The 14,749-nt window shown below is 37.5% G+C and overlaps 1 protein-coding gene across 1 annotated transcript in view; it reads right to left on the reverse strand.

Annotated features, from left to right (window-relative positions):
- The window catches only part of LOC108761288 (uncharacterized), a 38,785-nt gene that overhangs the window by 12,330 nt on the left and 11,706 nt on the right, over positions 1–14,749 (reverse strand). Inside the window, exons 7-17 of the mRNA XM_018507717.1 lie at positions 12,792–13,046; positions 11,194–11,463; positions 9,449–9,780; positions 8,757–9,294; positions 8,109–8,509; positions 7,847–7,976; positions 7,246–7,710; positions 6,989–7,159; positions 6,133–6,267; positions 5,227–5,332; positions 916–1,097 (exon numbers count right to left, since the gene is read on the reverse strand). Of these exons, the coding sequence (XP_018363219.1) occupies positions 916–1,097; positions 5,227–5,332; positions 6,133–6,267; positions 6,989–7,159; positions 7,246–7,710; positions 7,847–7,976; positions 8,109–8,509; positions 8,757–9,294; positions 9,449–9,780; positions 11,194–11,463; positions 12,792–13,046 (2,985 nt within the window). The remainder of the gene's footprint in view (positions 1–915; positions 1,098–5,226; positions 5,333–6,132; positions 6,268–6,988; positions 7,160–7,245; positions 7,711–7,846; positions 7,977–8,108; positions 8,510–8,756; positions 9,295–9,448; positions 9,781–11,193; positions 11,464–12,791; positions 13,047–14,749) is intronic.

Below are 14,749 nucleotides of genomic sequence, written 5' to 3' on the forward strand. Positions count from 1 at the left end.
CCCCCCCCACGCCTCCCTCCTCCTCTCCGACCGCGACTGCTTGGCGAGCTTTCTACCCCCAGTTTCTGACTTTTCTGTCTTACCCGCCGTACCAAAGACATTTCCAATAATGCGCTTTCCCATCGCGATTCGATTCTCAAAGAACTTGAAGAAATTCGTCAGAAACTGTGTGTCTTGAAACGTACGTCCAAAATTCGAATTTTTCTTACTTTCGAATTTTTGGAGTAGCCAACGTAAGCACTTTTCAATTAAATTCTCAAATTCGGAATTTATTGATATATCATTCTAGGCCAACCATTTTATTAATATTACATTTATTAAAAATTTTACGCGATGCTGCTTTGTTATCAATAAATATCTTTTTCCAAAATTATTTTTCTCGTAAGAATACTTTTTTTTCACTAAAACATCTTCAAATTTTGCAATATTAATTGATAAATGCACTATATAAAAGGATTAGTAAAGAGAAAGTTATAAAGTAGTCACGCAATTTACAATAATCGATATTGTAAATTTATTTCTTCGCTAAAGAACGAGATCAAAAGAGAAGAGAAAAAAAATCTCTGATACCAATCGAGTCACAGTAGAATTCTTGTTTAGCACAAGAGGATACACATCTCTATCGGTATGCTTACCAGCAGTAACCTAAGTTATCATATGCATGCATGTACACGTGGAATTTATTCGCTGTTGATAAAAAGGTACCTATGTTATTGTCCCAAGAATAGTATAATTCCAAATCACATCTAATGGAAAATTATCGTTAACTCCAAATATATACACATATGACGTTAAGGAGAAGAGCTTTAATTTAAATAAATAAATCTGACGTGAATTTTGCATGTCAGAAGTCTTTCGAGTGACTTTTAGATCAGTATGTGAAGTAAAATATACATAATATTGAAAATAACTTACATTAATCTCGTTAATGCGATCGTCGAGCACATTCGGCAGCTCCAGACCGATTTCGTAATCAAAAAATCGATCGTACATGGTTTTGAATTCCGTTTTCATGGCAGCTAATTTGCGATGAAGAGAGCTGGCCATTTGCGCCTGTTCGACTCGCGATGTCAAAGTTTCCCATCTCTCGATCGTGCCTAAATGAATTATACAACATAGAGCGACATTAATAACATAGTATTTTAAGATAAATGGTAATACTTTACATTATTTCATCAATTCTGTTAGAGCATTTATATAATAAGATAGACGAACAGAAATCTTGAGTATTAAAAATATTACAAGTGTTTGTGCGCGTTTTAAAATTACTTAAATAATTAATAAAATTTCAATTAATTTTTTTTTCTGTCTTCTTTACAATGACTTAAAAATATTATGATAAATATATATAATATACAGTTTTTTTGTGTGATGTTCTTGATATTGCAAATGACATAATATTATAACTAACTTGATACAATCGTACGGTAGCACTTCCCTACATTGCTACATATGGCACTATATAATTTAACATATGTCATGTTGGTACTCGACGCGGGCACTCGTGCGTTCAACTGTTTCCTTTCTTTCTTTCTCTGGTAAGTCTCGTGAAAGAAAGAAAAAACGACCTAGCAATTATACTCCTATATGTCTTTTTATTTCCGGCCTTTAAAGAATTGTACTGTTATCTGTAATAACGGTATCCGTAACGATTTGTGGCCCTCATCAGCCGGTTATGTAAAACGATCATGAGCAAAAAATCTTAAAGGTCAAGATACTTATGTCTGTACCGTACGGCTTCCGTGACCTCTTTTACCGTCTCGCCACTTTCTTTTACGACGGCCACTTTTTCCAAATCGAAACCGCACAGTCAGCACGATAGAAACGATACCGTAAAGAAATGGACGAAGATCGAATTAACGCGGCATTACAACGTCGTAAAAATCATCGTTATAGCGATGTATACATCCTCGAAGAAAGGCGTGTATAGAATGCAATAAGAAAAATTCGACGCGTATATAGAAAGTATCATGTTTTGCATTGACCTACAGGAAGTGACGGACCATACGCATGAGTGTAAAAAACGAAGCACGAATGCGATATGAACGCGATATGAACGCAGCTCGTACGGTACACGTGGTGCATATGTAAACGCGCATCGTGCATGGAAACGTACGCTTCGTGCGATCGTACGCCTCGCCTCGCCTCGCCGCGTGTGATCGCTAGAGCGTAATTCGCTATTCAATGCAGTTGGTGATGGTTCCAAACGACGTAATGCACGACGTGTTTTTCGCGGAAACACGCATGTGTGTCTATACGAATGTTGGTACACAAAAGGAGACATGGAACAAATGGTTCACGCCGGGTCGAGCGCGTGCTCAGGTTTCTATTGATTCGCGCAGGACTCAATAGAATATTTTTATCCTATTAGTTAAGTTTCACGTGTTTGTTGACGTTGCAAAAATATCTCGGCATAATTTACTTTCGCGAAACTAATCGCGATTTTTCATTCTATCCTGAAGAAGTGGAGCGACGATCACGGTCACAATAATCGTCACGTCACGCGGCACTTTGTGCAATTGCGTCGCATCGTTTCAAACGTTGATATCGCGAGAATGATCGATGGATTCGGCGGGTAACGGAACAGCGTTACTGTAGTAGACAACGTATATTATTACCGCACGCAACAATGCGAGGATCCGGAATGAAGGGTTGCTACAACCATTCGCTTTTTCAAGTTCTGCGCAGCGCGGAGCCAGCGTTTTATAATTTCGAAATAGACAATCGTAACATTGAGATTCTGCGTCGTCTTTTTTAAATTTTCTAAGATGACATTAAGAAATAATATTTCGAGATAATGTGTTTACATTATCCAAACTTCCTACGAGAAATCTATTCAAATATCTTTGTTTGCGTAAGCATTTACTTGATTTCCTTTGATCGATGTTCTCATCGTATAATCTCGTCGGCACTGTACCGTTTACGTCATTTTTGGATACGTGAGTCGTTTCTAGCCGTATGTAATTTTGAAAATATCGCTGAGAAAAATGGTCTGGTTGGATTAAATAATAATTCTGATGGAAAATGAACGAATCGGAATTTTCTGGTTAACTCTGTTAGAATTTTAATTGAGATAACTAGAATTCTGGTTGATACAATATTTCTGGTAAAATGTACTAAAATTCTTATTTTTACCAGAATAATTATATTAATCAGAATTCTAGTTATCCCAACTACTAGAATTCTAGTAGATTTAACCAGAAAATTCTGATTCGTCTATTTTCCACCAGAATTACTATTTAATCCAACCAGACCAAGGCCGTGTTCCAAAAAAATTGATAAGAAATTTGAACATGGCAATTGTATTCGATTCATTTTCCACAAATAGTATAGTTGCATTCGGAGAAGAACTTCAAACTTGCCAACTGCATAGAGAAGAACGTTTCTCACGGTCATTGATAAAGCTAATTGCACCAATTTCGCAACGATAGCAATAGCAAAACGATGACGAAGGTAATACGTACGCGAATTGTCCGGGGCAATCTTCTCCCCTCGCGCAAGCATCGGGTCGACAAATTCGAATGACAGGTGGACGCGTCCGGAAGATGCGGATGTATCTTCTAATCAATATAGCGATGACGGATAGCTGAAATAGCTATGAACGCGACACGAAGCAGATGCGACGAGCGAACGTCTGGTGACGTTCGGGCACATCGAAACACTGCGAAGCACGGCGCTCGTTCACGGGAGCGAGCACTGTGCCCACGTGATGCCACGACGTAGCGAAGATACGATTGCGCGAGCGAACGAGTGAGCGAGTTGTGATTCGCACACCGATGTTGATCACGGATAGCGCGGCACCGCTAACACCCGCGGTTCCTACGACTCTGCCCGACGGAGTATTGTTAAGTTTCATATAAGGTGCGACTCGAGGTACACGTTACAAACGCAGCATGCGTATCCACCTACGCACACCTCGGCACCCACGTGCACGCGCGATTGACGATCTAACGATCTCGTTAGATTTACGATTGGAGTAAACTTGTCGTTAATCCGATCTGACGCTTATATACACGGCACTCTTAATATATACATACATACTAATGTGAGTCGTAAAATAGCTCGGAAGCTCTCATTGATCACGTTACTGCTGACACCGTTGCCTCGAATAAACAATACTGTGAAACTATTTACAATGCGCCGTATGGTCGTTAGGAACATATACGTTTCCATTTTCTGCTTTCTCCTACGCTCGGATGCGCCTATTTGAACTTTGTTGAAAACAAATTGTGTCGTGACTAACGTCGATTTAAACACTATGAAAGCGCACACTATTGTCGACTATTTTAATTACAATGTATGTTTTGCATCTCTTACTTTCACGAATAATGTTGCATGTATATGAAAAAACTAATATTAGCACATAGTTTTTATTAAGTATGTTTCCGTGAATAATTCCTTACTTTCTATTTTATTGTTGATAATACTTTTCTCTCTTCCTACATTCACCTACATATTTAAATCAAGTACAAAAATTTATAACGAGCTAAAAACATTGTACTTCCCTTACAGAAATAAATTAAATTGTGAGGATTATCGAGTAATAGTAAAAAAAAAATTGTGCAGATCGCAAAAGGTTAAAATAAAGAGAAAATATTAGATGCAATGTAATACATGTTAATAAGCAGATTAACATAAAGATTTTATTTAACATAAATAATAAAGTACATATATACAAAATAAATAAATAATTTTCTATATATTGGTTAAATAAATAATATTAGTTGAATTAAAGTTGGGTTCAAATTTACCCAAGTTCTACTATTCGATGGAGGTCACGATAATATAAATGTTAAACCGGTTTAAACTAGAGCAATGATTTCGCAATGACATTACAGCTAATTTTGACACGAATTGAATCTTAGCACGCTTAACAATAGAAACAGACGTTTATGTGATAAAATGTTTGTGCGATGGAAATAAACGTTCACATTTTTGTTATCTATTTACCAGTTCAACAAAATAAATGCGATTCTACTGATAATATATAATAAGATAATGGCAGATATGATAAAATAATGTGTGCTTATATCTCGTGTTTTTTTTTTACAAAAAAATGTTTACTACGGGTGTACTAACATGCAATAATATGAAAATGTTATTTCTGGAAGATATTGTTTTCACTGCGCATCATAAGAAATAAGCCGGAAAGCAAGCTTATTGTAAGACACAAAGTGGTAGTGGTTACGAAGAACAGTTTGAAATTGATTGAATGCTTGTACTCACCACGAATTTGTTTTGAGTATTTTTCATTTCGTAAGTATCCGTTTTGCGATTCCAGTACGGTCTGCAAACATCCTAAGTTTTCTTTACATGCAGACTCCACTTCGGCCTATTAGAGATACAAAGGATAAATTCTATTAACTAATGTGTCTATATTGACACAAATGTGTTGTGTGAACAATAAAATAATACATCTAATTAATCGTTTTATTACACTATTCTCTTATTCAATATAATATACAAAAAATAGATAAACATTTCCTATGATTAACCAATTATTATAATCTATTCGAGAATACCACGTAATATATATTTGCTATACAAAATTTTCATAATAAGAGAAAGATTACTAAAGAATTATACAAAGAATCATGCACATTAATAATTTGAAATAACAGTCTTGAAACTTAAAGAACTGTTTAAAGAATATAGTTATTACGATCCTACATTCTTTAAATAGAAGAAAAACAAACAAAAAGATGATACACAATGCTGTAAACCGTATAACATAAATTAATAAAATGGTACACATAAATCTTATTTGTGTTATAGAAACACAAGATTTGTTATGTCTTTAAAAATATAATTGAAATTATATATTAAAATATAAATAAAATATAATTTATAGTTTTATCGAATAATATATTGTAAATGCTACTGATAGTAGGAGAGGAGACAACATTATAATTAACGCAAACTTAAATAAAATTAAATAAATTGTATTTCATGCGTTCATACAATATATAACGAATACGACGTGCAAACTTTATAAAATCACTACTTACGAGATAAAGCGAAATAACGGATAAAGCGTATAAGAGATAAAGTAAAAACCGTACTCCAAAAGCATCTACAAAATGTTATAGATACAGGACACTGTATTGCAAGCATTAGTAAGAAGATACGTACGAGTTCTGAAGGAACCGCGCCATTGGATCTTACGAAAGTATTTTCAGCAAGTATAAGTTGCGCTTGTGAATTTTCTACGATTTTTCGTAAATCTTCTTCGTCATTATCACTGTCTTCCGTACTATCGTCGATTTCCTAGAATATAATCACAATGCATGAACGTTTGATTACGTAACATACGGCGCCTTCTTGGAATTCATTATGTAGATACAATACACATACGAATGCATCGCGTCCATGAACGCGTTAGAATCATATAGAGTATTACAGCATTTATATTGTAAAATATTTCTCAATTTCTCTTATCTGTAGCATTATCAAAGGTAAATATTTGATCATTTACAAATAATAGAGTTTTATTATTGCTGCTGTATTTTTTTATTGTAAGATTTGATTTATCAGTGATGTGTAATTACGCAATCATCAGTAAGCTTTAACAGAGAAAAACTACAATTCATAAATTGTATCACATTCGTTCTATAGCAAAGTCGGTTAATATTTCGATAATTACAACTTACGTTGTAACAAGATATTACATGAAATTTATAATATTGTATATAATCATATTATGAAAAATAAAACACCTATATAACTGCTTAAAATATTTATTTATTATAGCTATAATTTAATGTTTTATCAAAGTGTATTGTATCAATATAATGATTGGGGGTATATATTGATCACTGTAAATGGCACACTATTCAATATCATGGATACATAAAAATTATTAATTGGTTAAGGCTGATTAATTCAATTACATATACTAAATATGTACTCTCTTTTCTCTTTGTAAAGTGCTTTTTCATAAGAAGAATATGGACACTTGATCGAGACAATATAATAGTAAGGGACCTACGTGATACGTGCGAGTTTTAGGCAATGGCAAACGAGCAGGAATTGCGCTTATACTGGATGCGCATTCTGAATGACTATCGAGAAAATTTCGATAATCATCTCCAAAATCCAACAATTCTCGAGCCGTCTCTACATCTAATGGCTCGCTGTAAGCTTCACTCATATATTTCTCCTGTAGATAAAAAAATTTGTCAATATAAAGAAACGATACTTCTTATTAGATTTTTATTGTGAATATTGTGCAATTGTGTGTATCACCTGGTAATTATCCCAAGCCTGTTCGGATAATGAATTGTTACCGAGACTGTGCATTTCCACGTCACTGTCTATATTCAACTGCTGATTACTTAGTTCTTTGCTATTCAGCACAGTACTCAATATATCATTATTGTAAGCAAAGTGTCCTTGAGCACAATCACGATCTTCGCCTTCTGTTTCCAACGTGGAAGCAACCGACTTGCAACAAAGTAGCCTGAGCGGAGTAGGATTATTGACAAGCAGCGTCCTTTCTACATGTAATTGTTGATGGACGGTACAGCCTGAGAAAGATCCGGATTTTACGAGCGTCGTAGAACGACTATGGCAGTTTTCTTTCGAAACTGAATGCGTTGTGCGATTTAGATTCATTTTGCGAGACGAACGTTGCTGATTCGAGCTACCATCGCTTCCCGCCGAATGATGATTGGCATGTGCACTTTCCGAACTAGACTCACTTTTACGGCCCTAAATAAATTCGAATCCTCGATTTAAACTTAATCTACAAAATAACTCAAAGCAAAAAGTAAAAAATACGTTTGATGAAAAGAAATTAACTTGGTAGACACGTATAGTTAACCTATTATATTGAAACCTTCCTTACCAAAGTCTTCTTACGTAATCTATTTTTCTTTCTGCGAAACGATATATTTCTAGCTACGCGATCGTCCGAACACATAAAAGACTCTTCTAATAAAGTGGATGCGGAATTATTAAATGATTTCCGTGATCCTCTGCAATATAAACGATACTTGATAATAAATTCCATTTAACTACACCAAACAGTAACGTAGATTAGTAACCAACACAGGGCGAAACTTAATTTAAAAAAAAAATATATAAATTTATTAAAACAATATACTTACGTAGCATCGAAGGATACGGATTTAGTAGGTAGAGTCGCAACCAACTGATGAAGAGCAGTCTCAGATAAGAACGGTAAAATAGGATTGTCTTTCTGAGCTAAGGTATGATTATCTCCAATTTGAGAGATACAAGAAACACTCCATGGCCTAGATCCTTTCGCTTTTTGTCTCGATCGCATTATGACCTTCGGCGTATTCTCGTCAGGAGATATCTCGTTGACAGGCGTTTTCTGAACGTAATCAAGTATCTCTTGCGAAGGGGATTGCGATATAGCGAGAGCACCTTCGAATCGGCGATAGGTCGCGACGCTACTCTGCAAATCATCCGACGATATCGATTGTCTTTCTGCATCGGATTCCTCCGTTGTGTATTCACCGCTGGCGTCGCAGCTATCTAACGGCTGTAATGTACGTGTTATTATACGTTATATCATTATGTCATGTTTTCTACGGTTTTTTGCAATATCCGCAATAATTTTTACACAGAAAAATAGTATGTAATTTTGTAGAGCAATTTATACGCAAGAGATATTTATGCCAATTTAATACTAATACTTCAATATTAATCATTATTTGATTTGATCCAAGAAGGATATTCGATTTACTTTGTTTGTTCCGATTTTCTAGAAATCTATTGATCTAATTTACCTGTGATTTGCCCTCATAACTTCTCGACGCGTTCAACTTCAACCATTCCTTCACTCGCGCGTATTTAGCTCGATGATTGTTCGTTATGTTTTTCTCCTCGAACTCTAGCTGCGAAAAAGTGCGCGAGGCCGTGTGTCTTTCTTCACCGATCAAGTTTTCAACTTCTTTGATCAATCTTTCAATACTCGATTTATCAGTCTTCTTTTCATCATCGCTATCTTTTTGCTGAACTTTGCGAGCGTCATCTTCCGTTTCTTTTTCGTTACCTACACTTTTTTTCTGCGCAAAATGCATTTTTTCCGAGAGATCGACCTTCGGACTCTCGCCAAAGTCCAGACGAACCACAACATTCGTTCTTCGTTGCTCCGAAACGACAAGCGAGCCGTTTCGACGGGCAGGAGTGTAAGTCCACTCCTCCTCGGAGGAATCGTCCACCGTGTTGGATGATTCCTGGACTAGTTGACCACAATCTGCCTCAGAATCGGTGTCCAGGTGCTTGAAGTAGAAGGTAGCACAGTTCTTTGATTTTCTGTCAGACCTAAAACATAAAAAAATCCCATCTGGTATCGGTTGTCATTTCGGCGACAGCCGGAAGAGATAACCGGGTAATGGATGATCAGCTCTCGGACGATCGTTTTACCGTTACGAAATAGTAAGATGAGATAGTAGGAAAGAAAGGAAATGCGACTTACGTGTTGAATGAAGCAGCTTCGTCCGTTGCTCCACGTTTCACAAGTTCGTTCGTCCGTAGACCGTTATTCGTTTTTTCTGTACTTTCGATTCGCACGGTGTTTGCCGCGTCGATTTCGTCGCACGTTTCCTGCATCGCCACCGTCGACGTTGTTATCGGTACGGTGTCCGGTGTGGGCGGCATGTCTTGTTGCTCGTTATCGCTCGCTTTGCTTTCCTCGACGTCACCCTCTTCCCCTCGATCGCTCGCGATAGACGTAATGGAAATAGTGGCCTCTCGTTTTTCCGGTTCGTCGGACCTTGCGTCCATCACATATAGTTGACACAATTCATCCTGCATACCGTAGAAAGCGCATGTACTAATTATTGATAGCGAATATCGTGTACGCGGTGCATTATCAGTAAATTCTTGCTTGAGAAGATACGATAGACGATTAATTATTTATCGGACAAGGTTTCTAGAAGATTAATTAAGATTTGGTTTTTTTAATTCCATATCGTTTTATTCGGAAGTGAAATGAACGCTGAAATGATCGGCAAGGAAAATTTTCTCTGTATCGCTCAAGCCCAAGCTTCTTGAACACGCTACACGATATCTCGATGTATTATTAAAGTGAGAGAATAACTTGCATGGATATCTATGATTTCACTAGTTACTTTGAAAGATCGTTCGCAAGATCTCCGTCCGACACGAATGTTACGGTTTTTGCTACAAATTCGACCGCTACTTTTTATCAGGATCATCGCCTGGCGTCTGGCGTGTACGGACTTCTCACTGTACGTGCGTACCCAATTCGTTTTACAGAAGCCGTTCTTCTTCGCGGCCTTCTAGGCTTAGTCCACTTAACACATTCGGATACGCGGCTCTTCTCTAATCTACGCGGCGTAAAGTGGTAGTAACAACGCTCTCTTATCTCTCATTAAAGCTAAAGATGTAGTTTAACTCCTGCAGTTGCGAGATTCCATAAAGGAAGAACAATTTGCGAGACGTACTTTGCTCGGACGTGCTTATCGAAGTCCATTAAGCGTTAATGAAAATTCCCGTCTGTCGTATAGTAATATACAACGACAATAATTAATTACAGTAAGATCCGCCCATTATCGTTCGCATCGAAAAAATGCCTACGGTACTCACCTCCGCGAGAGTAGAGTTAATATTTCTACGCATGAATCGCGCGCAGCGCTCATTGCATGAAAACCGGGTCAATGACTTGTAATAGTCGTGTTTCGCGACAGCAGAATGGAGAACAATAGCTCGACTGTCGATTCTTGGAACAACTACGTAAACCACTTCCTGTTTTTTTTGCAATTATTTAAAAAATTGCTCGAGATGCAAGATAAAAACACAAAAGAGTGTATATTTTGTATGTGATATTTTATAAATAACATTGCAAAGAAGATTCATTCGTACGTTTCAGATATAAACGTATATCTGAACTTTTTTTACATTACTATCGTTGCGTGATTGAGTCGCTCTTATCTTCTGTAGATTACTCTACGTTCTACTGTGGGAGACAAATATAACTTCTGTCAGTCGCGTGATTCATTCCTCGGCACGGTTCTTAATATTTCCATAACGACACAATTTCTTCGCTGCTCGCTATGCGGTCACGACGGAGTCACGGGGACGCACGGTAACGGGGATCGTTTCAATTCGCAAATAATGGGCCTCGATCGAAATCACGTAATCGAACTCGCACAGGCTCGTCGCTCTGTATACATACGCTCGATGAATACATTCACGTACCTCGAAATACGATCCTTCGCTGATGGATTGATTCTCGGAAAAGGCGTCGCTGTCGGACTGGTCGATCCTCTCATTTGAGACTGGATGATCGCAGTACTCGGATCTTGGGCGTCCAACAGCGCGCTTGGCGCGTTCGGTACGCGCCGAGCGAGCGGACTGTCCTGGCGATTCCGCCGCTTCGGAGCCACGCGATCGTCCGCGGCTGAGCCGGGGCTGTTTCGTGACTGGTTCCTCGTCGCTGTCGCTACTGCAGCCGTAAGGCACGGCGATCTGAAATATGAAATTCAAATCTTTTTTACTCGACATAATCACGGTAGCGATGTATAAACTCCGTCGAACTTTGTCTTATTATTGTTCACGATATCTCCGCACCTTGTTATCGTGTTCCGAAATGTTGAACGTACGCTTCTGCGAAGACCGACACTTATCTTGTTTTAATAAGTTATCGCTTACTATCAGCGCACGAATGTGTCATATGACGCAGTTGGAATTGATGAGAGAGAGAGAGAGAAAGAAAGAGTTATGGTTATGGCCGAACGCTCGACGCGTTACTGAGTTACTCTGTCCAAAGACCGGGTCTCGAACCTTCGACGGGATACCTGAGGCGGGTCGTATAAAAGAAAACCGCTCGACAACATTTTACAAGTTTAAACTGGTAAAGGGCTTGCGCTTTCAAGGGTAGGGATAAGGGTAGGCAAGCTGATAGAATACAAGAAAACGTATATAACACATCCGCGCCAATTAATATTTTATCTATTCATATTCTAATAGTTGATGTTGCTCGTTTAATATTAGATATAAAAAAAAATTTATTTTACGATATACACACAAATATCTTTTTTACATTAGATAAGTTTTCTATTTATCTCATGTAAATTTAATAAACTCTTATAAATTCGTTTATCAAACTAATTTCATCTTAGATTGATATTTTCATTTTACCAGTAGTTTTTCTACACTTAGTTTGTTGATGCGTAAGTCATTAAATTTAATGGAAAGAAAGTTATCTCATTTCGTTATAAAGAGGAGTACTGCCTACGTCTGTGGTAAAAGATTTGAAATATCGTTTTGCTTAGATTTTTCTTTCTGCATGACCACAAATAAAACATAATGGCCACTCAATATACTCTTCTTAATGGTCGTCAATTGTGAAGCATCTCCGTCAATTGTAACCACTAACAGATTATTGCTCGGCTCCACCCTTTATTTCCTGACATCGCCCATTCGCTCATCCTCATCGATCGATATTGTCCGACGCGTTTTCCCACAAGTTTCAGTTTAATTACTACGATCGGCACAGCGGGAGGAATGAAATACTTGCGGAGTTTAATACGAAGCGGCGAAATGAGCGCAGCGTTCCATATTTTATATATATTCTGTTTACACACATTTTAATCACCTTTACGCGCTTTTCTCGCTTATAATATTGCACTTTGCAACTCTCAATTAAAAAAAAAGTCAATTATCTCTGGGAAAATGTAATACCTTCGTTCACACATGTAAAGTGTGTCGTTTAATCGCGTCGACTCTTTGCATCTCGAGTAAGATATAAAGATATTCCTCCGTGAAAGGTAAGAGACGAATAATAGAACCGTTACCTTATTTCTTATATGAGATACGAGGGTCTCAATGTGACACTGCCACTCCAAGGCGCGTAAAAACAGAAGATGCCAACGTCGCTCCAATGATCTTACTATACGCAAAGGCTGCGAGGATTGCTGCTTCTTCTCTTGCTGCTGTTCCTGTTCTTGTTGCTGCTGCTGCTGCTGCTGCTGTTGCGTGAAAACTTTGTCTCCCAATTTGACAATCGAACTGACGATACGCCCGTGCGCCTCTATATCTCGTTGGAGTACCTGCGTTGGAGTACAGAAATTTAGTAATTTATCGTACATCCATTATAATCTTTGGACTAAAAAGAAAGAAAAATTAACACAGAGAAATCGATGTGTGTGCCTAGAGATTTTAATAAATCATAATATCTCGTCTAAATTATACATCCATAGCAGCTATATTAGAAAACATAAAGCGTCTAGATGCGCGAAACTAGTAGTTATATCCAACCAACGACACCGTCGATGATTAATAATGCGGCGAGGGCCAGCGGAAAGTAAGCGCGGCTTAGGAACGTGTACCGCGCAAAAACATGAACCGACACCGCGCGCACGCCAACCAGAACGTAAAGGTTAAATGCGCAAAAGAAACGTTTAAAATTCTTTATTACTTCCGCGAAGTGAGTCAAGCTGTCGAGCTGGCCGATAAGTCCAGGTTCATGTTTCTTTCTCTCTCCACTTCATGTTAACACTTGGTATCCTAGCGCGAGTGTTTGTACTCTTCCAGATCGCGCTTCGAAATCTCCTCAGGAGACAAAGGTGTTGGAATATCCTCCACCTCCATCCACCGACCGTAGTCCATATTAGCCCACTTTCTCTGATAGATTGCATATGATTATGTGTGATTGTTCTACTTATCTCGCAGTACGACGTGTCGTTCCGCGAGCAGGTCCGTATCGCAGTTTGCTTTCACGCGGTGCACACTCTTCGTACGACTACCCGCTGTACGACCGACGCTTTTTTCTCCTTCTTCCTTTTACGTCGCCTCATCTCGTTGTCAATTTCTCATTCGAACAAAAGGAACAGCGCAACGACGGTGAGGAACCAGCTCGTTATGAAAGCGCGGATATCTCTCCAACAGGATGCGAAGTGCGTGCACGCATAAATCAAGCTGCTCAGCTTGGACAACTCTATTCGCAGAAATCTTGCTATTTTGCTATTAGAATATCCCAGTCTCCGTGGGAACAATGGAATGCATTCGAATTGTAAATTGCGACACACCGTCAACTTTTACAGATTAATTTCTTATATCTTACAAGACATCATGATTGCTCTACGACACGAAAGTCTATTAGGTTAGTGTAATATGAACTAATCATTCCTAATCTTATGTTTACTACAGCTATCTCGTGTAATGTAAGTTAGACAATTTAGAAATTTTATAGTTAGATACTAATTTCCACCTGTTTTAATTTGCGCTACACAGATAAATATCCAGATCAAGAAAACATGCGCAAGAATTTTAATTCACAATGTAAATCGCAATTTTTTATACATAACTTTATTACTCTAAATATCTTGAGATAATGTTTCTGCGAATCTATTGTTATTTAGCAAAAATCAGTCAATTTAATGTTTCTGAAAGAACCACTACGATTGCACTCATCGATACATAACTTATTAACGATGCTCTTACGCGAGTAACATATTATACACTCTTTAATTTTAGTTTAAAATATGCCACTTTCATACTAATCCAAACAAAAAGATCCAAAACAAAAGATCGAAACGTTTATGTACTTATTTATGTTTAAAATAAAATATCATTTGCACCCGTACTGGTTCGTACAGACTTCTCTTACACGCATTATAGATTAATTTCATTCGAGCCTGTTATTCCTGTATCGAGAACTTTATGTTTGTGCTTATATGAAATATATCGAATATTTATTACATTTCTGTCATCAAATAACTTTGAAATAATTTTTGTACTAGCACAAGTAATC

Source organism: Trachymyrmex cornetzi, unplaced genomic scaffold (genome assembly GCF_001594075.2).
Source record: "Trachymyrmex cornetzi isolate Tcor2-1 unplaced genomic scaffold, Tcor1.1 scaffold247, whole genome shotgun sequence".
NCBI classification, from domain to species: Eukaryota; Metazoa; Arthropoda; class Insecta; order Hymenoptera; family Formicidae; genus Trachymyrmex; species Trachymyrmex cornetzi.